We start from the raw sequence: 23,196 nt of genomic DNA on the forward strand, positions 1-23,196 counted from the left end.
TTTGCAGCCTGTAGAGAGTGCTAGAGTAACACAGTGGGTCAGGCAGCATCTCTGGAGAACATGGGCACAGAGTGCTGGAGTAACTCAGCGGGTCAGGCAGCATCTCTGGAGAACATGGGCACAGAGTGCTGGAGTAACTCAGCGGGTCAGGCAGCATCTCTGGAGAACATGGACACAGAGTGCTGGAGTAACTTAGCGGGTCAGGCAGCATCTCTGGAGAACATGGGCACAGAGTGCTGGAGTAACTCAGTGGGTCAGGCAGCATGTGGAGGTCGTGGATAGGTGACATTTCGAGTAGAGACTGAAGAAGGATCACGACCCGAATCGTCACCTATCCATGTTCTCCAGAGATGCTGTCTGACCTGGCTGAGTTACTTCAGTACTTTTTGTGTATTTTTTGGAAAAACAGCATCTCCAGTTCCTCGTGTCAATGGAAAATAGATAATGGGTGCAGGAGTAGGCCATTCGGCCCTTTGAGCCAGCATCGCCATTCAATATGATCATGGCTGATCATCCACAATCAGTACCCCGTTCCTGCCTTCTCCCCATATCCCTTGACTCCACAATCTTTAAGAGCTCCATCAAACTCTCTCTTGAACGAATCCAAAGAATCGGCTTCCGCTGTCTTCTGAGGCAGAGAATTTCACAGATTCACAACTCTCTGGGTGAAAATGTTTTTCCTCATCTCCGTTTTAAATGGCCGACCCCTTATTTTTAAACTGTGGCCCCTGGTTCTGGACTCCCCCAACATCGGGAACTTGTTTCCTGCCTCTAGGGTTTCCAAACACTTAATAATCTTATGTTTCAATAAGATCCCCTCTCATCCTTCTAAATTCTAGTGTATACAAGCCCAGTGGCTCCATTCTTTCAACATATGACAGCCCCGCCATCCCGGGAATTAACCTGGTGAACCTACGCTGCACTCCCTCAATAGCAAGAATGTCTTTCCTCAAATTTGGAGACCAAAACTGCACACAATACTCCAGCTATGGGGAGGATTGGTGGATCGTGCTGGCATGTGAAGTCTTTCCTCAATGCCCTTGCCCCAACGCTTCCATCCTCGCCCCTCGGTCACTTAGCCAAGTGTCTGCATGGACAGTGAGTAGAGGCAGGCACGGGTAGTCTAGGTATCAGTTCCAAGTCCAATGTCCTGCACAACACTCATCGCCAAACAACCCTACGCCAGACAAAGCGGGAGACCTCATCGAAACTTACCAAATAGTGAAAGGCCTGGATAGAGTGGATGTGGAGAGGATGTTTCCTCTAGTGGGAGAGTCTCAGACCTAAAAAGGAGATGAGGAGGAATTTCTTCAGTCAGAGGGTGGTGAATCTGTGGAATTCATTGCCACAGACGGCTGTGGAGGCCACGTCAAAGGGTGTTTTTAAAGCAGATATTGACAGGTTGTTGATTAGTGCGGGTGTCAGAGGTGATGCGGAGGAGTAAGGAGTATGGGGTTGTGAGTAAAGGACAGATCAGCCATGATTGAATGGCAGAGTAGACTCGATGGGCTGAATGGCTTAATTCTGCTCCTATAACTTATGGACCTATGAAGTGGGAGCTTGATCCTCATTCAGGGCTGTGGAAGCTGAGACTATTGTTGCTACGTCACGGCAACCCCGGCCGAGATTCCCCTCCCCCCCCCACCCCCCCCGTCTGTAGAGGTCTGGTGTACAACGTGGAGCTTTACTGCTTCGGTTAGGTGGCCTCGAGAGCCACGTTTGAGGTCCTTTTGGGAAGAATGAGCCTTCAGCGGCCAACACTGACAGTGCCGGCGTGTGTGGGCATTCCTGCCTCAGTCCGTATCCCCCACACACTCTGGTGAATGGAGCAGAGTTCCAGTAGGTACCAATCGCCGGATGCTGGAGTAACTCAGTGAGTCAGGCAGCATCTCTGGAAAAGACGGACACAGAGTGCTGGAGTAACTCAGCGGGTCAATAGACAATAGGTGCAGGAGTAGACCATTCGGCCCTTCGAGCCAGGACCGCCATTCAATGTGATCATCCCCAATCAGTGCCCTGTTCCTGCCTTCTCCCCATATCCCCTGACTCCACTATTTTTAAGAGCCCTATCTAGCTCTCTCTTGAAAGTATCCAGAGAACCGGCCTCCACCGCCCTCTGAGGCAGAGAATTCCACAGACTCACAACTCTCTGGGTGAAAAAATGTTTCCTCATCTCTGTTCTAAATGGCTTACCCCTTATTCTTAAAGTGTGGCCCCTGGTTCAGGACTCCCCCAACATCGGGAACGTGTTTCTTGCCTCTAGCATGTCCAAATCCTTATAAATCTTATATGATTCAATAAGATACCCTCTCATCCTTCTAAACTCCAGAGTGTACAAGCCCAGCCGCTCCATTCTCTCAACATATGACAGTCCCGCCATCCCGGGAATTAACCTTGTGAACCTACGCTGCACTCTCTCAATAGCAAGAATGTCCTTCCTCAAATTAGGGGACCAAAACTGCACACAATACTCCAGGTGTGGTCTTACTAGGGCTCTGTACAACTGCAGAAGGACCTCTTTGCTCCTATACTCGACCTCTTGTTATAAAGGCCAACATGCCATTTGCTTTCTTCACTGCCTGCTATACCTGCATGCTTACTTTCATAGACTGATGAACAAGGACCGCCCCAGATCCCGTTGTACTTCCCCTTTTCCCAACTTGACGCCATTTAGATAGTAATCTCCCTTCCTGTTTGTGATACCAAAGTGGATAACATCACCTTTATCCACATTAAACTTCACCTGCCATGCATCTGCCCACTCACCCAACCTGTCCATGTCAGGCAGCATCTCTGGAGAACATGGACACAGAGTGCTGGAGTAACTCAGCGGGTCAGGCAGCATCTCTGGAGAACATGGATCGGTGACATTTCGGATCAGACCCTTCTTCAGACTGTTTCAGACTCTGGCCTGAAGAAGTGTCCCAAACTAAAACATTACCTATTCATGCTGCCTGATCCGCTGAGTTACTCCAGCACTCTGTTTTTTTTTTGTAAACCTGCATCTGCAGTTCCTTGTTTCTACAGTAAACAGCAGATTGTGCAGCATCGATCCCTGTGTTAATAATTGTAAAACTGCTTCCCCCTCCTATTGCACAAACAGTATTGATTTGTCTGCAGGACAAGAATGGAACAATGGTAATGCAAGCGATGGAATGTAATGAAATCTCGCACTATGACCGAGAAAAAGATCTTTAATTTTGCAATCTAGTTTGCCCTTTCCACTCTGAGGATATTAAAAGAGAGCAGTTATCTCGGAGCAGTGTGTGTGTGTGTGTGTGTGCCGGGTGCACGAGATGTCTTCACCATCTGACATTTGCATGGAGGCTTCTCCTCAACTCCTCGTTGCTGGAACTGGAAATCCGTTGGAGTGATGCCACGCACAACCTAACTCTGAATATTGTGTGTGTATGTGGGCGCGAGTGTCTGTGTGTGTTTGTGTACCAGTGCGGGTGTTTGTGTGTGTGCATGCCAGTGTGTTTGTGCACACCAGGCATGTATATGTGTGTGTGTGCGTATGTTAGTGTGTGTGTGTGTGCGTGCGTGACTGTTTGTGTGTGTGTGAGTATGCGTGTGTGTGTGCGTGCGTGTGCCAGCATGCATGCGAGTGCGTTTGAATGTGTGTACGTGCGCGTGCGCGCTCTGCGTGTGTGAGAGCGAGTGTATGCCAGCACTCATGTGATTGCAATTGTGTGCGCGCGTGTAAGTGCGTACACGCAAGGTGAGTGTGTGTGCCTGTGTATGCGCGCGTGTGTGTGTGTGCGTGCATGCATGTGAGTGCATTTGAGTGTGTGTGCACGTGTGATTGTGTGTCTGAGAGTGTGCGTGAGTGAGTGTGCCAGAACGCCTGTGTGTGCATATGAGTGTGTGCACGCATGTGAGTGCATTTGAGTGAGTGTGCGTGTGTGATTGTGTGTCTGAGAGTGTGCGTGTGCGTGAGTGAGTGTGCCAGAACGCCTGTGTGTGCATATGACTGTGTGCACGCATGTGAGTGCGTCTGAGTGTATGTGCGCACGTACATATGCGCATGTGAGTGCATGCGCACACGCGAGTGCGTGTGTATGTGTGAGTGTGAGTGTGCGTGCACGCATGTGAGTGCGTTTGAGTGGGTGTGTGCGTGTGTGTGTCAGTGAACCCGATGCAGGAATCAGACACTGACCTGCTCTTGTTTTGCCAGTTGCCTCTGCAGCTGCCCGTAAAGAGGTGATCAGGAACAAGATTCGAGCGATTGGCAAGATGGCCAAGATGTTTTCTGTCCTCCGGTAAGTATCCATGGTGCTTGGGCTATCAGTGGCACAGGGTGGGAGGGAGAGTGTTTCTCTCAGTGTTTCTCCCCTTGACCTGTACAACACTCCCCTGGGCTAGACTCGAGCTGGAGTGCCATCTCCAGCACCCTGGAGAAAGTGCAGCGATTTGCTGCAACAGTTAGAATGGAAATTGCTCATGAGTTTTCACATTTGGAACAGCGTGGCAACAAGTCATTCAGCCCATCGAGTCCATGCCGACCAGCAATCACCCCGTACACCAGGACTATCCTCCATACTAGGGACAATTTACAATTTACAGAAGCCAATTAACCTACAAACCTGTAAGTCTTTGGGAACTGGAGAAAACCCACGCGGTCACGGGGAGAAGGTACAAACACCGTACAGACAGCACCCATAGTCAGGATGGAACCCGCGTCTCTGGTGCAGTGAGGCAGCAACTCTACCGCTGCACCACCGTGCACCCAAACTGCAGGCACTCAGTCACAATTTTTACCTTAATATTGCCCGGTGAGGCATCTAGATTAAAAGTACATCAAATTGTATCTTATGAATACAACAAATGTTATTTTGCTGCTCCAGTCCTAACTACGTGTGCTGTTCAACGTGCAAAGGCAGCAAGTTTTAAAGTCTAGGAAGCTACCACTAACATCCAGTAATGCATAACAAGAGTGGAGTATGTAAATCAACAAACTGCTCCTTGAGTAAAACACAGTGCTGGAGAAACTCAGCAGACCAGGCTGCATCTCAGAACTTCATAAGTCATAGGTGCAGAATTAGGCCAATCAGCCCATCGAGTCTACTCCATGGCTGGTGTATCTTGCCCTCACAACCCCATTCTCCTGCCTTCTCCCCATAACCCCTGCACACCCGCGCTAATCAAGAACCTGTCAATCTCCGCTTTATAATGATCCATAGACTTGGCCTCCACAGCCGCCTGTGACAATGAATTCCACAGATTCCAAAGATTGGCCATTTTGTAGATCAGTGATACAGCATGGAAACAGACCCTTCGGCCCTCTGAGTCCGCACTGACCAGTGATCACCCCGTACACTAGCACTATCCTACACACACTAGGGACAATTTACAGAAGCCAATTAACCTCCAAACCCATAGAGGAGGAAGCCCACGCAGTCACAGGGAGAACGTACAAACTCCGTACAGACAGCACCCGGGGTCTCTGACGCTGTGAGGCAGCAACTCCACCACTGTGCCACCCTATGTTCTGGTGAAGTTATCCCTCGTCCCCAAGCGAACTGTGGTACGCGGTCATTACGGCGCCGCTGAGTGTGGGAGCGTGCTGCGCTTGGACTGACGTCGGGTTTGGGGGTAACATGCTTGGGATGATCCGCTGGCCCCCTTCTCTGCTGTGTTTCTGCCTGCCTGTACTCTGTGGGTGGAGTGTGGGTAACGATGGGGTTGGTGTTATTTTACAGAGAGGAGAGTGAGAGCGTGCTGACGCTGAAGGGGCTGACCCCGACAGGCATGCTGCCCAGCGGAGTGCTCGCTGGAGGCAAACAAACCCTTCAAAGTGGTAAGAGCCAGATTCCTTCCGCCCCTCTCCTGTTGCTGATGGGCTGCACACAGCTGCACCACTCTCACCAGTCTGTTTGCTGCCAGTGTTTTCACACTGCACACCCTGTTCCAATTCTGATAATGACCAGCACAAGAACAGAGTCAATTCGTGGCTTCTCCCAACGGTTAACAATCTAACGTCCTAGGAGCAGAATTAGGCCATTCGGCCCATCAAGTCTACTCTGCCATTCAATCATGGCTGATCCTTCGCAATTTCCCTCTCAACCCCATTCTCCTGCCATCCCCCCATAACCCCTGACACCCGCACTAATCAAGAACCTGTCAATCTCCACTTTAAATATACCCACTGACTTGGCCTCCACAGCCGTCTGTGGCAATGAATTCCATAGATTCACCACCCTCTGACAAAATAAATTCCTCCTCATCTCCTTTCTGAAGGTGCATCCTTTGATTCTGAGGCTATGTCCTCTGGTCCTAGACTCTCCCACTAGTGGAAACATCACCTCCACATCCACTCCATCCATTATTTGTAACAGCAGTTACTCGAGAACGGAGATGCGTTCATAACCAAAACACAGAGTGCTGGAGTAACTCAGTGGGTCAGGCAGCATCTGTGGAGAACATAGACACAGAGTGCTGGAGTAACTCAGTGGGTCAGGCAGCATCTCTGGAGAACATGGACACAGAGCGCTGGAGTAACTCAGCAGGTCAGGCAGCATCTCTGGAGAAAAAGGATGGGTGATGTTTCAGGCCAGGACACTTCTTCAGACCATTCCCTCCACATGTTAACCACCTGTTTTCACTTTATCTCCAGACAGCATGTTAAAATTTGGCCACATTCAGGGTGTTAGAACTCACTGCGATATCCAGCCCAGGGAACTGCATGCTGCAATAACATCACCACTGTCCGCCGGGGACCCGGCTTTGATCCTGATCTCTAGTTAGCCGCGTGCTGCAGTAACCGTTGTTTGTAGCGTGTGGTGGTCGTGTGTTACTGTCAGTGACTTACTGCGGGACGCAGCTAACTCTACATAACCACGAGGGGCGTTCCCCTGCTCCTGAATCTTCCCGCTACACAGTTCCGTGGGAGCCCATTGAAGGGTAGATTCCCAGGTTATGGGCTATACTGGCACCGTACCCCTCAATATCACTGTAGTACTGATGAAGCTCAGTACTGAAACCCCCTGTTTAACCTCACCCCCCCCCCCCCCCACCCCACCCCCACCCCCCACTGGCCATTACCAGAAGGAACAGTTTTGAATAATCTATTAAAAATTTATTTCAAACAATTTTTAAACTAAAGTTCTTCAGCACGTTGGTTAGAGTGGCGGTGTGTGCATTCTTGTTCATTTGTTGATCTCTAGGGCTGCTAATTATTACTTGATGTAAGAAATATTTAAGGGGAACAGCTTGGTCATAGTACAAATGGGACTAAATTATTCCCGTTGTAAACTTTGCTTCATAATCTGGCATTTTCAATTGCATTGAAATATATTTTTTTAATTCCTTAGTATTAGCAGCCCTATAGTTAAATTCTCGGACTTACATGTTTTGATAATTACGGATGTAAAGGGTATCGTCCAAATGGGAAGAACCAATTCATGAACACTTGGTGTTATCGTTATTCTCCCAGTGTCCAAGCCTTAGCCAAAGAGGTTCATGGAAAAGATGTATATCCCAGAACTGCCTTTTCATTCTGAAACACAAGTCTGTTTGTCCTGTCATTTCCAGTTACAAAATAATAAAACCTTCAACAGATCACCAAGACCCAAACTTAAACAAAAGGTACAACTTAATGTTCTGCTCCCCAATGGAGGAAACACTTGTGGCCTTCACCTGATTAATTTTGCCATTTAGTTAAAGAATATTTGTGAAGGAATATTCCCTGCACCCAGCCCCAGCTCTGCACCCGTGCAGTAATTCAGAGAGCTCGCCCAATTGATACCAGCTTGTAATCAGCTCAAAGAGAGACACAAAGTGCTGGATTAACTCAGCAGGTCAGGCAGCATCTCTGGAGAAAAAGAACGGGGTATGCGTTGGGTCGGGACTCTTGTTCGGAATGAAAGTAAGGGGTGGGGAGGTGAAGTGCTGGAGGCGAGAAAAGACCAGGATCAATCTGGGCTTGCAACAGATGAACGCAGGCAGGGATGGGGCCCTGGTAGGTCCATTGCTGGTTTGGGAAGGTGTGATCTCATGATGGATACAATGTGGAGAACTGTAGAACTGGTTAAACAAATAGGATGGAGGAAGGGGGCGAAAGGGGTGTGTGTAGAAGCTACTTAAAATTCGAGAATTCAACGCTCATACCACTGGGTTGTAAACAACCCGAGCGGAATATGAGGTGCTGTTCCTCCAATCTGCATGTGGTATCACTCTGGCAATGGAGGAGGCCCGGGACAGAAAGGTCAGGTGGGGAAGGTGAAAGGAAATTAAAATGGTTGGTGACCGGGAGATCCAGTCGGCCTTGGCGGACCGAGCACAAGTGTTCAGTGAAACGGCCACTGAATGGCGAAGTGAAGAAAGCAAATGGCATACTGGTCTTCACAACAAGAGGAGTTGAGTACAGGAGCAAAGAGGTCCTTCTGCAGTTGTACAGGGCCCTAGTGAGACCACACCTGGAGTATTGTGTACAGTTTTGGTCACCAAATTTGAGGAAGGACATTCTTGCTATTGAGGGAGTGCAGCGTAGGTTCACGAGGTTAATTCCCGGGATGGCGTGACTGTCATATGTTGATAGAATGGAGCGGCTTGGCTTGTATACTCTGGAATTTAGAAGGATGAGAGGGAATCTTATTGAAACATATAAGATTATTACGGGATTGGACACACTAGAGGCAGTCAACATGTTCCCGATGTTGGGGGAGTCCAGAACCAGGGGCCACAGTTTAAGAATAAGGGGTAAGCCATTTAGAACGGAGATGAGGAAACACTTTTTCACCCAGAGAGTTGTGAATCTGTGGAATTCTCTGCCTCAGAGGGCGGTGGAGGCCGGTTCTCTGGATACTTTCAAGAGATAGCTAGATGGGGCTCTTAAAGATAGCGGAGTCAGGGGATATGGGGAGAGGCAGGATTGATTATGGATGATCAGCCATGATCACATTAAATGGCGGTGCTGGCTCGAAGGGCCGAATGGCCTCCTCCTGCACCTATTGTCTATTGAGTCTACACTTGGTCTCACCGATGTACAGATGGCCACATCGGGAACAATAGATGCAGTGGATATTTTGCTTCTCCAGTAAATTTAAATGAGGAAAGATAAGAGTTAGTTTGGGAATTGAACTTTAGAGGGTGACAGAGTTTCCATTAGCGTTTGTCTCAGATGTTCAATGTTTAAGTTGTTTGTTTTAACTCTGCATTGGTTGCAACATATAAAGAGAGGCTGGCAACTCAAGTAAAATATTTATACAGTTCTGTGAGGATAATACCTGCCCTTAACCTGGCTGAGAGGTTATCGTCTTGGTGTCTTCCCATTTATGTCCCATATATTAATTAATCTTCATCTTAAAACAGTTTAGTTTAGAGATACACCGCGGAAACAGGCCCTTCGGCCCACTGTGTCCGCACTGACCAGTGATCTCCACACATTAACATTATCCTACACGCACTAGGGACAATTTATATTTATGCCAAGCCGATTAACCTACAATCCTGCACGTCTTTGGAATGTGGGAGGAAACCGAAGATCTCAGAGAAAACCCGCGCAGGTCACGGGGAGAACGTACCAACTCCATACAGACAGCACCCATAGTCGGGATCGATCCCAATAGTCGGTCTCCGGCGCTGCTGCGCCACCGTGCCGCCATAAGTATTGCTAAGTACCATGGCTCCGATCCATGCAGTAAATACTCTGGGATATCAGGAGTCCATGTTACACACTAAAGCAGTCATATCACCAATCTGCTGCTCACCACTCCCCTCTCCAACTTTTGCCGTAAAATGAGCATCGTAGAATAAAAACACTGAATCAGTGAACTGTCTTGGGGTTAGTCTTGGACATGGTGAGATGAGTGAATTAACTGTTGAACCTGCTCAATAACCACGTTTTTTATCCCTGAAATATTGACTTGTGTTGTGGCAGATAATATCAGAAGTAAGTTGTCTATTTTATGTCTCTATATGTGTGAACTGGGTATTGTGTGTGCAATGGGGCTGTCTGTTCAAAGCCCCCCGTGAATTCCCTCCCTCTTCACTCTTTTCCAATGTTCTACTTGCTCTCTGATATACTCTTTCTCTCTTCCTCCTGTTCAGACGAATCAGGTACCCACTTCCTTCACTTCACCCTGTGCCTCTGTGTGTCAGTGTTCTGTGTGTTAGTGCTAACCCCACTTGCCGGTAACATCCTCGCGCGCCCACCCACACATCCCAATGGCGAGCCGCACGCTCTCTCCGTGGAGCCCGCAGGGGGAATCACCCCCCCCCCCCACTTTACCAGCACACATCCCGCCAGACCACTTCTGACGTGTCACAAAATCAATTCCTTCATCATCCATGTTAAAGTAAAACACCACAGGAGAGAAACAGAAGCGAACAACAACAAAAGCCTACTCAGGTCATGCTTGTGGTTTAAGGGGAAAATCTAAATGGTGTACATTAAAGGGCCTGTCCCACTTGTCCGTCATTTACGCAACATCAACAGCATGGTGCGCGATGACATAGGCAGTGATGTGCAGCCGCGCGGGGCGTAATAGAATTTTGTGATGTACAAAATCTTTGCGCGCCATCTGCGTGACGTGCAAATGGCGGCCAAGTGGGACAGGGCCTTAAAGATCAAGGATAATCAGTTAACTATCCACAAACTGGCCACCTGAATCTCCGTGGTATTTGATGGAATATAATACTGTACACACGTGTGTGTGTTGTGTGTGTTTACACACAGATATGCACACATGTGCACAAATATTTAACACAGGCATTACAGGCGTGCATGTGTAACGTGCGTCTCCCCATGTTATGTTTCCCCCACACTGTGGGCCAAACTTTACTTTAGCCTTTAGAGAAACGGGCCCTTCCGCCCACCTGCCGGGTCGGTGCCGACCAGCGATCACCCCGTACACTAGTTCCATCCCTCACACGAGGGACAGTTTCCAATTACAAACCCGCACGTCTTTGGAGTGTGGGAGGAAACCGGCTCACCCGGACCTAACCCACGCAGGTCACGGGGGAGAACGTACAAACTCCGTACAGACAGCACCCGTGGTCAGAATCGAACCCGGGTCCCTGGCGATGTGAGACAGTAACTCTACCGCTGCGCCAGCGTGCGGCCCCCTCAGGCATCATCGTGGAAGGAAGTCATGGCTGGAGAGTAGATGGGAGGACTTGGAATGACCGAGTGGTATCGGCTGGCTCCCAGTGTGGGGTATCGTGCGAGAAGTGACGCTGGGAACTCTGCTCCAGCTCTACCAGTGGCTCGGTGCTCAGGATCCCCGGCTAAAGTCGACTCCTCGATTCCTCCTCACACCAGACTCATGGAGCCATGACCATCACCTGCAGCAGCCGGGTTCCCACATCCGGTGTGGATGGGAAAACCCAGGGCTCAGCAGATGACAATGCTCCGGCCTCCCCCCCACCCCCTCTGCAGGGTCTCAGAGACGGACTGGGGCTGATGACCAGGTTTCACTGACCTCGTGGGGGTGTTTTGGTCTTGTCCTCCACGGTCTCCATCTCCATCCCACTCTGGCCACGTCTGCTTTTAGACTTTACTTTAGACCTTAGAGATACAGAGTGAAAACGGGCCCTTCGGTCCACCAGGTCCATGTTGACTCAGTAGACTAGCACTATCCTACACACTGGGGGACAATTTATTGAAGCCAATTAACCTACAACCCTGCCAGTCTTTGGAGTGTGGGAGGAAACCAGAGCACCCGGAGCAAACCCACGTGGTCACGGGGAGAACGTGCAAACTCGGTACACACCGCGCCTGTAGTCAGGATGGAACCCGGGTCTCTGGCGCTGCGGCACTGTGCCCCCTAAAGCAAAAAGCAGAAGGTAGTCTTGAACTATCGACCGCTGGGTTGTTGGCCCACCACTCTCCTGCCGTAAGCCCACCACGCTCCTGCTGGTGGGTTAACCGTCATCCCTGCTCCATTCATTGTATGGTTCAGCAGGGAAATTAGGCCCTTGGACCCGATCCATCCATGCCTTCCGAGACACCTCTCCACACTGCCCGCGTTCGGCCCATCTCTGCTCCTTTCTGCTCCCTATACCTGCTGAAACGCTGCCTCCAGCAGCGCAGTCCATGTACCTGCCTCCTGTGTGAGAAAGCTGCCCCTCAGATCGGCACTGATCCAAGGCCCCTCGAATCCCCCTTCCGTCATTTCCCCCAGCTCCATCACACTGCACTGCCCTCCCACATCTCTGCATTGCTGCCACCCAGACGCTCCCCACTCTCTCATCTGGGGGTCCGACCTCAAGACTCTGTTTCTGATCTAAGTTCGGCAAACATCGTGATGGATGGCTTCTCTCCCTGGCCTCGAGGGAATTGAGGCAGGTGAGAGCCAAAGTGTCGCAGGCAATGCCCAGCGAGGTACGTTCAAAACCCACCGGCAAGATGGCAAGGCCAGGCCTGAATGTTGAAGGAGAAGGGAGCCAAGCTGTGTACAATGGCGTCGATTACCAACACACTGTTGCCATGAGGTGAAGACTATAGCTGACAACCAGTGCTCATGTATCAGCCCAGCAACCACTAAACCACTGCTCTACCTGCTGCCCTATCCAAGGCCCTTCGGCCCACCGAGCCCACGCCAACCATCGATCACCCGCTTACACTCGTTCTACGTAGAAACAAGGAATTGCACATGCTGGTTTACAAAAAAATACACCAAGTGCTGGAGTAACTCAGCCGTTCAGGCAGCATCTCTGGAGAACATGGTTACAGAGTGCTGGAGTAACTCAGTGGGTCAGGCAGCATCTCTGGAGAACATGGTCACAGAGTGCTGGAGTAACTCTAGCAGGTCAGGCAGCACCTCTGGAGAACATGCATAGGTGCTAATGGATCTTCCTTCATTACCTTATTGTGGATGACTGCTTTTGTGGAAAAGTCCATTTTGTGAGAGTGCAGTTAGACTTGTGTTACTGCAAGTACAGGCAGGGCTTAGCTCTAATAGGGTCTGTCTATAGCAGTGTTAAAGAAATAGACGAGGGGAAATCTTGTTCTGACACTACAGCAGATCACCATGGATAGGAAAGGTTTGGAGAGCAACAGCACCAGCAGCAGCAGCGCTCCTCCACCGCTCACTGACACCTGCCCCTCCCGCGACGTGACCTGGTCTTCCCTGAGTCCCGTCTCTTCCTTTTGAGAGGCCGCTCCGCGTTTTTACCGGCTCAACGCACTACTGAGACCCGACGATAAAAGGTCGGGTCTCAGTGCAGGGAGAGATTCAAAAAGTATGGGCCCAAATGCAGGCAGGTGGGTCCATCTTGGTTGGCATGGGCAAGTTGGGCTGAAGGGCCTGTTTCCATACTTTGTGACTATGATAGGTGACTATCACCTGTAGGGATGCTGCCTGACCTGCTGTGTTACTCCAGCACTCTGTGTCTTCTTTCACACTGTTATCTTCTTCACACCCACTTCCTACACACTGGGGGCAATGAGTCTACAGACCCGCACGTCTTTGGGACGTGGGAGGAAACCGGAGCACCCGGAGGAGAACGTGCAAACCACACACACACACACACACACACACACACACACACACACACACACACACACACACACACACACACACACACACACACACACACACACACACACACACACACAGCAGCCGAGGTCAGGGTGGAAGCCTGGTCTCTGGCGCTGTGCGGCAGCAGCTCTACCCGCTGCACCATACCTATTATCCTTCACGCCTGGCGAGCGTTAGCTGCTGTTCCCAGCGAGAGGGAGTGAGCGTGGGCCTCGCAGTCACCTATTGCACAGCTTGTCTCTGGCGTGGCTCTGATCCTGGACGCAACGTTGCCAGAATCTGCACTTATTTTCCATCATATACTGTGAACCGTCAAGTTTGGATTCAGTAATCCACACTCTCACCGGCCACGAGTCGCGCACTGATTTTCTGCTCCACCACCACAATCTCTCTCCTCTTCCCACATAACCTGACTGTGTGTCGTTCTTTGTGAATGTGTGTCGTCCTGTTTCTCATCTCCACATAAGAGTTACTAAAGCTTATATTAGAACTTGCTGCAGTTGCTGTTTTTTTTGCTTCTCATTGATTGTTACGAATTTAAATTCTCGGCGACTTTCTCATCCATTTTGCAACCCTTTTCTTTTCTTCAGCGACTGTTGAGGCTATAGAGGCTGACGAAGGTAATATTTTAGCCAGACCCCCTTCTGTTGTACCGCAGATTGGGGCTGTGCTGGGTTTATCTGTGTCTGTATGAATATACTTCTGTAGCTTGTACATAATGTGTGGGTGTTGGGCTCACCGGTAGTTGTCTAACACTGTGTGACACCGTCATATTAACCGTGTTGAGGTGTGGCTTGCTTGAAGTAGATCCATCTTTTATGCAGTTGTTCACCTTTGTTCTTGCAAAGCCCTCCCTGTGTCTTGTGGCTGCACCGTGCTGTATAACTGAGAGCTGAGCCGCCCTCTCTCCACAAGAGCTATTAACAATTGATGCCTCAAAACTGTCTCAAGGCCCAGGCGCAAGAGCAAAGCCGACTGCTGATTAAATAGTGGCCACTCGACCACTATTTATGCTCCAGTGTTATACCACCTTTGTTAACAAACTCCGTTCCACAGTCCGCAACGGTGGTGGAAGTTAATTTTTGCTTTTATTTTCTGTGACTGTGGCTTTGCTGTGTGTTGTGTTTAATAGTGTGCGTGTGTAAGCGTGTGTGTGTAAATACCATGATATCCCTCTGGCAGGCACAGCAACAAGCTGGATTCCTCTCACAACTGTACCCTGTGATTCACCAGCAGGTCTGCAGAACAAACTAACCATGAAACAGCGCACACCTGGTGTGTCCACCGTTGGTCAGTTGACAGTACGGCTCCCTGTTGATCCATAATCCAAAATGTCCATGACTATCACACTAACAGGTCCCTATATCCTGAGTCATATTCTGACAGACCAGAGTTGAAGATTAAACACTTCCAGCTCAAAGTGTTTCCTCTTCCTGCTTAAAGTTTCCTGAAATATTTTCGATTTGTACACCTATATTTTAAAACACAATTAGGCTTCAAAATATAACTGAGTCCAACCTTTGACTGTAGCGATGACAGGGAGTCCCTGTCGCGCCTCAGCTGTTTTATAGTGAAACAGAGCCGTCTGTATTAAGAGAGCCCACAGGGACCGCTTGTTTGCTGTGTGTCTTCCCGAGGTGACAAATGGAATGGTTAACGGGCATTGTGGCTGTATTGAGCATTCCCTATGAGCTGCCCTGGGTGGAGGAACTCTGATAGTGCACTGGTCTACCTCTGCACCACCTTCTGTAACCTTCACGGTGACCTCTTCACACCCCTTCCAAAGAGTCGGCCCAGGCAGTGATGGGCCAAATGGCCCCTCGTGTATTGCGTCGTGCACTGATTCCGTATTAACAGAGCCAGTATTCCAACTGGGAGCCAGCGGAGGGAATAGGTCAGACAGGCCCCTCTCACCAACTTCTACACATGCGCCGTGCAAAGCATTTTATCGGGATGCATCACAGCACAACACAGGCATCACAGCTCCATCCAAGATCACAAGAAATTGCAGAATTGTGGGCACAGCCTAGACCATCGGACAAACCAACCTCCCTTCCATCGACTCCATCTACACTCGGCAAGGCCAGCAGCATCATCAAGGACCAGTCTTACACCGGCCACTCCCTCTTCTCCCCTCTCCCATCAGGCACGAGGTACAAAAGTGTGAAAACGCACACCTCCAGACTCCCAGCTGTTATCAGGCAACTGAACCATCCTATCACCAACTAGAGAGCGGTCCTAAACTCCCATCTACCTCATTGGAGACTCAGACTATTTTTAATTGAACTTTACTAGACTTTATTTTGCACAAAACATTATTTCCTTTATCCTCTATCTGTACACTGTGCCTTTCCGCTGACGGGATAGCAGGTGGCAAAAAGATTTTTCACTGTACCTCGGTACACGTGACAATAAACAAAACTAAAAAAACTAACCTCGCGTCCACCTCCCACCAGCGGAGGGAATGTGGATAGCGCACGAGTCAGCTACGGGCAGTGTTTATCAGCTCCCTGAGTCCTGATCCAAGGGCCGAGACCCTAGCCCTGCGTATGAGCCCTCCAATGAACGATGAGGGAGATTGAAAACTGATTGGTGTCAGAATAATAATCTCGCTTTTAAAGTTAGACTTGGTAGAATAACGACATTTAAAAGACATTTAGACAGGTACATGGATAGGACAGGTTTCGAGGGACATGGGGCAAACGCAGGACTTGTTGGTCAGTGTGGGCGAGTTGTGCCAACAGGCCTAGTTCCACACTGTATGAGTCTGCCATGCTAAGATACATGGAATAGGAAGAGCTTAGAAGCAAATGGTAAACAGGACTGGCCCAGAATGACAACACGGGCTGATGGGCCTGTTTCTGTGCTGTATGGCCCTGTGACTCTGACCAGTAACCTAGCACTGCCTTACCCCAACCCCTAGGTTTAATACAGAGGGTAAGAGGAAACTCATGAATGCATACGCCACAATGTGCTAACCAGATACCTACTCAACCCCTGTATCACTGCGGAGAAACTGTGTTGGTTTATGCTTTTCCTTCTCTGCTCCCCCCTCCATCCCCTCCTCCCCCCTCTCCTCTCCCTCCCCCTCCCCCTCCTTCCCCTCTCTCCTCCCCTCCTCCTCCCCTCCCCCCTCTCCATCTCCCCTCTCCCTCTCCCCCCCCCTCCCCTCCTTCCCCTCTCTCCTCCCCTCCCCTCTCCCTCTCCCTCTCCCCCTCTCCCTCCCCCTCCCCTCCTTCCCCTCTCTCCTCCTCCCCCTCCCCTCTCCCCCCCCCCCCCCTCTCCTCCTCCTCCTCCTTCCCTCCCTCCTCCTTCCCCCTTCCTCCCTCTCTCTTCCCTCCTTCCTCCTCCTTCTCCCTCTCCTCCCCCCTTCTCTCCCCTCCCCCCTCCTTCCCCTCCCCCTCCCCTCCCCCCCTCCCCCTCTCCCTCCTTCCCCTCTCCTCCACTCCCTCCCCCTCCCCTCCTTCCCCTCCCTTTTCCTCTCCCCCTCTCCCTCCCTCCCTCCATCTCCGCTCTCCTCACTCCCTCTCCCTCTCCATCTTACCTCTCCCTCCCCTCTTTCCCCCTCCCCTACCCCCACTGTTCTTCCTCCCCCTCCCTCCCCTTTCCCCCTCTCTCCACCTGCTATTCCTCCTCCCCCTTCTACCCCCCTCTCCCCTGGTGCCTACCCCTGGTGCCCCCCCCCCCCCCCCCCCCCCTTGCCCACCCAGCCCATCCGCGGCTTTTCGCCGCAGCACAAGATCAGCAGTTTTGCCGAGGCCAAGGGGCTGGACCGCATCAACGAGCGGATGCCCCCGCGGCGGGAAGGGCTCGGCGGAGGCGACGTTGGCGTTGGCGGCGGCTTCAACAAGGCGGTCTCCTCTGAGACCAACGGCACGGAAAGCGGCAACATCCAGTGACCCCTTCACACGTCCCAGTTCCAAGGCATGGTTGTATCATTGTCCCGGGCGCTGTGACCCTGATTACTGCTGCATGCACGGGGGAAGCAGGGTGTGACGATGCCAGTGGCGGCGGGCGATGGAAATTGTATTGTGATTGTTGAAAGTTAAGTTACCTCAGATGGGATATGCCTTTGATGCTTCTAGACAAGCTGGCTAACTATAACACATTAGATGAATCAAACCGTTTTCCTCTTGCGTTGAGGAAGACTCGCAGATCTGTTTTGAAAAGGTGTTTAATCTTCTGGAGATGGGATCTCTGTATCGCAGCCCTTCAACCTTCTAGCGTCCGTTTACGATTGCAGAATTAAAATGTTTGACATATTTAAAAAGAAACAATTAAAAAACATGAGGTTGTACAAACTAAATAATAATAGCTGATTTGAAAATGTCGACTATTTATTAACATTTTTTTTTGTTGCTACTCTTATGAGAGTTTGAAAGAAATTAGGCAGTCTTAAAATAAAATGTAAAAGCTGCAAAATCATTTAAAATGCCAAAAATCTGGTTTGGTTTTGTACAGATTCTGCTTATCTCAGGTTTATTTAGTGTGGATGTACCAGTTTATCTATGTACTTAGCTTATCCACTTGGTAGGAGATAGCCTTTTCCAAAAATGAAACTGGAACTTAATTTATAACCTTTCCCATTGATCATGCTCTTCAATTTCATTTGCATTGAGATATTTGTCGCTTGCTGGAACTGTATATTAATGAGTGGCGCATACATTTTTAAAGTTTTATTTTAACAAACTATGAAGAACACACACCATATAAAAGGCAACTGTAGTCTGTAAAACTGTTCTATGCATGTTTTTCTCCCCCCCATTTATTGCTGTATTGTCCCAGTATGGGACTGTGACGTGCTTGTTGATGCCCTCTACTGGAAATGTAATGTATACTTGCATACTTTATATTCACTGTATGAAAATGCTTAATGCCTTTTGAAATTTTGTAATTAAAAAAAAAAAGAAATCTTGAACTTACTGAGAGGGAGGAGGGTGGTAGCTTTTGGACATTTTTTTTGAGTACTGATGAGCAAGTGCACATTTAGCATGTTTAGCCAGCATTGTGAAAACATTTTTTTTAAACTCCGTGTGCAGGGTACATGTGCAACTCTAGATGCATGAAAGCAGTCGTAATGCCCATATGGTAATGTCCAGTTATTTTCTGTACTCCACGCACACAATAAAAAAGGTTTAGCGCAATCTCACCTTCTGCTGTGCAATCAGTACGGGTTTGAAAAATTGGTCATAAACTGGTCCACATTGGGTAACCACCCCATTCACTTTGTTTTTTAAATGACAATAAATGTGCCCGAGTAATTCACTACAACCTTGAATGCCTTTCCTTTGTAATTTGACCTCGGAAATGTCAGCAACTTAAGCATGCACTTGTAACGATGAGGAAGTATTTTATATAACTATTTGAATAAAACATGCATGAACGTACTGGTTGTGTTTTCCTTTCGCTCCTTTCCGAAGGGGAAGCGCCAGAGAGCCGTTGATTTGAGAGGAGTAAATGGTTCCTTCGTAAACTCACGGGAGCAGAATTAGACCCGTACAGACTGGGGGAATCTCGACTGGGATGGCCTCGAAGTAGCAACAACAGTCTCAGGTTCCACAACCCTGAATGAGAACCAAACTCCCACTTCATGAGCATTTCAGGTATCGAAGCAGGATTAAGCCATTTGACCCATCGAGTCTACTTCGTCATTCAATCATGGCTGATCTATCTTTCCCTCTCAACCCCATTTTCCTACCTTCTCCCCATAACCTTTGACACCCGCACTAATCAAGAACCTCTGCCTTAAAAATACCCACTGACGGTCACCACAGCCATCTGTGGTAATGAATTCCACAGATTCACCACCCTCCGGATAAAGAAGTATTCACCACCCTCCTCCCCATCTCCTTTCTAAAGGTACGTCCTTTTATTCTGAAGGCGATTACCAGTTCGTATGCTCTCTACCATACGGCTGTCAAGGTTGGTAGACATTTGTTGCCAAGCGCAGGCACGTGTGACCAGTGTAGCTGGGACATGTTGGTCGGTGTGGGCAAGTTAGGCCAAAGGGCCTGTTTCCACGCTGTATCACTCTATGATACCAAATCTCCTTGGACACAACGCGAGAGTAACTCAGCGGGACAGGCAGCATCTCTGGAGAAAAGGAATGGGTGATGTTTTGGGTTGAGACCCTTCTTCAGACTGGTTGATCCATAGGAAGTAGAGTCCTTTGAGCAGGACAGATTAAGGGGATATTCACCATATACAACCAAAGAACTGCAGCTGCTGGTCTATGCCAGAGAAAGACACAAAGTGCTGGAGTAACTCAGCGGGTCAGGCAGCATCTCTGGAGAACATGGACACAGAGTGCTGGAGTAACTCAGCGGGTCAGGCAGCATCTCTGGAGAGAAGAAAGGTCCCCACCTGAAATGTCACCTATCCTTTTTCTACAGAGATGCTGCCTGACCCGTTAAGTTGCTCCAGCACTTTGCGTCCATCTAAGGGGACTAGTGTAGATGGGCCATGTTGGTCGGCATGGGCAAGTTGGGCCGAAAGGCCTGTTTCCATGCTGTACAGGCCACAGCTTCCAGCTCCCTCTGCTGGTCACTCATGGTTTACTCTATGACTCCAAGGGGATATACAGATGGCTTTTTATAAGGGTCAATATCAATCAATCAATATCAGTTTTATTCGTCACATTGCACATAAAGTGCAAGTGAAATGAATTTGCCAGCAGCGGTACAATGAGAAAGAACACACAAAAACACAATAAACATTTAACACAAACATCCACCACAGCATTCATCACTGTGGTGGAGGCACAAAAATTGGCCAGTCCTCCCCCCGTGGTCGGGACCTCAACCCTCCGCAGCCACTGCTGCGGGCGTGCAGATGTTCAGACAATATAAAGTCCAGGTAAGTCCTGCAACGGTGCTTCCTCACCGGAGACCACAGATTCAGGTTGGTCTAGGCCGCAGGGCCGGCGGTCGAAGATTTAAAGTTCCCGCCGCCAGAAGCACGCAGGGCCAGCGGTCGAAGTTCCCCTCCAGGGGTCCCCGGTGAGGGACCCCGCTCCTGATGGTAAATCCCCACCGCGCCCGCGGTAGAAGTAGGCCGCGGGCCGACGGTCAGAGCTTCTTCTCCCCCGGGTCCCCAACGAGGGATCCCAGGCCCAGGACGTTGCGCCAGCTGGAGCTCCGCAGACCGTGGCTTCAAGCTGCCGTGGGCCAGCGAACGGAGCGCTCCCCTCCGGCGAGGGCTCGCCCGCTCCGCGACGAGAGTCCACGCTGCGCCCGCCACTGAAGCCCCGGGCGCTTCTCCGGGAGAGGCTGCACTGATCCTTGATGTTAAGCCACGGGGCAGGTGACATGGAAAAAGTCGCCTCTCTGTGGAGGAGGCGACGGAAACGGTTTCCCCTTACCCCCCCCACACCACACAAGACCCACAAAGAGATACCAAAAAACACACAATAATAATAATAATAAATACTTTATTGATCCCCTCAGGGAAATTCAGATGTCCAGAAGCCCCCAATCAACAAACCACAGATTCAAAACGAACGCAGACAGAAAGTACATAGAATACACTGTGGACACGACATGAGAGCAATAAATACTTAAAAAGACCAATAATTAATAATTAACAATTAAAAATTGCAAGAATGCATCCCCCTACAGCCTAGCGGTCCGAATTATAAAATCTAATGGCTGCAGGGGTGAGGGATCTCCTGAACCGCTCCGTTCTACAGGGCAGGGAGAGGAGCCGGCTGTTGTTCCGAGTGTTCTTTTGTCTCTCCAGAATTACATGGAGGGGGTGCCCGGGGTTTTTCAGGATGACCTGCACCTTGTGCCTCATACGCCTCTCAAGCACATCCATCCCAGAGTCTACTCTCCCCTCCAGCACTGAGCTAGCTCGTTTAACCAGTTTGACCAGCTTCTTGTTTTTTTCACTAATGCTGTTGCTCCAGCAGACAACAGCGTAGAAAATAACACTTGCAACCACAGTGTTGTAAAACATGTGCAGCATATCATTACACACATTGAAGGATTTGAGCCTTCTGAGGACAAAGAGTCTGCTCTGACACATTAGGACACTCTAAAAAAATTAAAAAAGTTGAAAGAACTAACGTGCTGCTGGCAGGGCTGCCGTCTTGCAGCGTCCCCACCGACCCAAGAGTCACAAGTATAATTAAAATAACCACATAATGTTTGCATATATAAAATATAAGATGCTGCCTTATAGCACTAGAGACCCGGGTTCGATCCCGACTACGGGTGCTGTCTGCACGGAGTTTGTAGGTTCTCCCTGTGACTGCGTGGGTTTTCTCCGGGTGCACCGGTTTCCTCTAACACTAGTGTGCGGGGATCGCTGGTCGGTGTGGACTCGGTGGGCCAAAGAGCCTGTTTCTGCACTGTATCTCTAAACTTAAAAAAAACTAAGCAGCAGAGGAAGACCACAGCTTCCAGCTCCCTCTGCTGGTCACCAAGATCATGGCTGATCCACTCCCAGCATGGAAACAGGCACTTCGGCCCAACTTGCCCACACCGACCAACATGTCCCATCTACACCAGTCCCGCCTGCCCGCACCTGTCTAACTGTGTCTTAAATGTTGGGATAGTCTCAACTACCTCCTCTGGCAACTTGTTCCATTCACCCACCCAGGTCCCCAACCAGTGTGAAAAAGTTACCCCTCGGATTCCTATTAAATCTTTTCCCTTCACCTTGAACCCATGTCCTCTGGTCCTCGATTCGCCTACTCTGAGCAAAAGACTCTGTGCATCTACCTGATCTATTCCTCTCATGATTTTACACACCTCTATAAGATCACCCCTCATCCACCTGCGCTCCATGGAATAGAGACCCAGCCTATTCAACCTCTCCCTATTGCTCACACCCTCTAGTCCTGGCAACATCCTCATAGATCTATGAACCCTTTCCACCTTAACAATATCTTTCCAACAAAATGGTGCCGAGAATGTGAACACAATATTCTAAATGCGGTCTCACCAACGTCATATACAACTGCAACATGACCTCCCAACTTCTATACTCAATACTCTGACTGACGAAGGCCAATGTGCCAAAAGCCTTTTTGACCACTTTATCCACCTGCGACTCGACCTTCAAGGAACCATGCTCCTGCACTAGATCCCTCTGCTCTACAACACTACCCAGAGCCCGACCATTCACTGTAGGTCCAGAGGGAGTTAGGGGAGAGGAGGGAGGTGTAACTCGGGCTGTATCTCGAAAGTCTTGAATCTGAAGAAGGGTCCCGACCCGAAACGTCACCTATCCACGTTCTCCACAGATGCAGCCTGACCTGCTGAGTTACTCCAGCACTCTGTGTCCATGTTCTCCAGAGATGCTGCCTGACCTGCTGAGTTACTCCAGCATTTGTTACTGCAGAACTCCGCAGTTCTTTGTTTCTATCTCTAAACTAACAGCCGTGTGCTGTTTTGATCTGACGTTAAAGAGTGTTGACTTGTTGGAAACAGTTGAAGGTTCTCCGAAGTGACTCTGGGATGGGCGGGTGGGTTGTGAGGAAATGTATCCGCTGCTCTGGAGAGGAAACTGGAGGCAGACCGACACAGGAGGTGGGTGTGGAGAGGATGTTCTCTCTGTGGGAGAGTTGAGAACCAGGGATCGCTGCTTAACAAGACTAATGAGGGGAGAATTCAGCTCCAGAGGATCATGAGTCTTTGGAACGTCCTCGAAGGTGGTGAGACCGTCTCAGAATGGCCTGCAGTCTTGTCTGGAGACAGGGGGGGGGGGG

General features: G+C 49.7%; 1 protein-coding gene across 1 annotated transcript in view; it reads left to right on the forward strand.

The window, feature by feature from the left end:
* The window catches only part of LOC129702339 (protein phosphatase 3 catalytic subunit alpha), a 326,632-nt gene extending 307,761 nt beyond the window's left edge, over positions 1-18,871 (forward strand). The window contains exons 11-14 of the mRNA XM_055644097.1: positions 4,178-4,262; positions 5,703-5,800; positions 14,075-14,104; positions 17,196-18,871. Of these exons, the coding sequence (XP_055500072.1) occupies positions 4,178-4,262; positions 5,703-5,800; positions 14,075-14,104; positions 17,196-17,383 (401 nt within the window). The 3' untranslated portion in view covers positions 17,384-18,871. The remainder of the gene's footprint in view (positions 1-4,177; positions 4,263-5,702; positions 5,801-14,074; positions 14,105-17,195) is intronic.
* The last annotated feature ends 4,325 nt before the right edge of the window (positions 18,872-23,196 follow it).

The sequence above is a fragment of the Leucoraja erinacea genome, chromosome 1 (assembly GCF_028641065.1).
Source record: "Leucoraja erinacea ecotype New England chromosome 1, Leri_hhj_1, whole genome shotgun sequence".
Lineage (NCBI taxonomy): Eukaryota > Metazoa > Chordata > Chondrichthyes > Rajiformes > Rajidae > Leucoraja > Leucoraja erinaceus.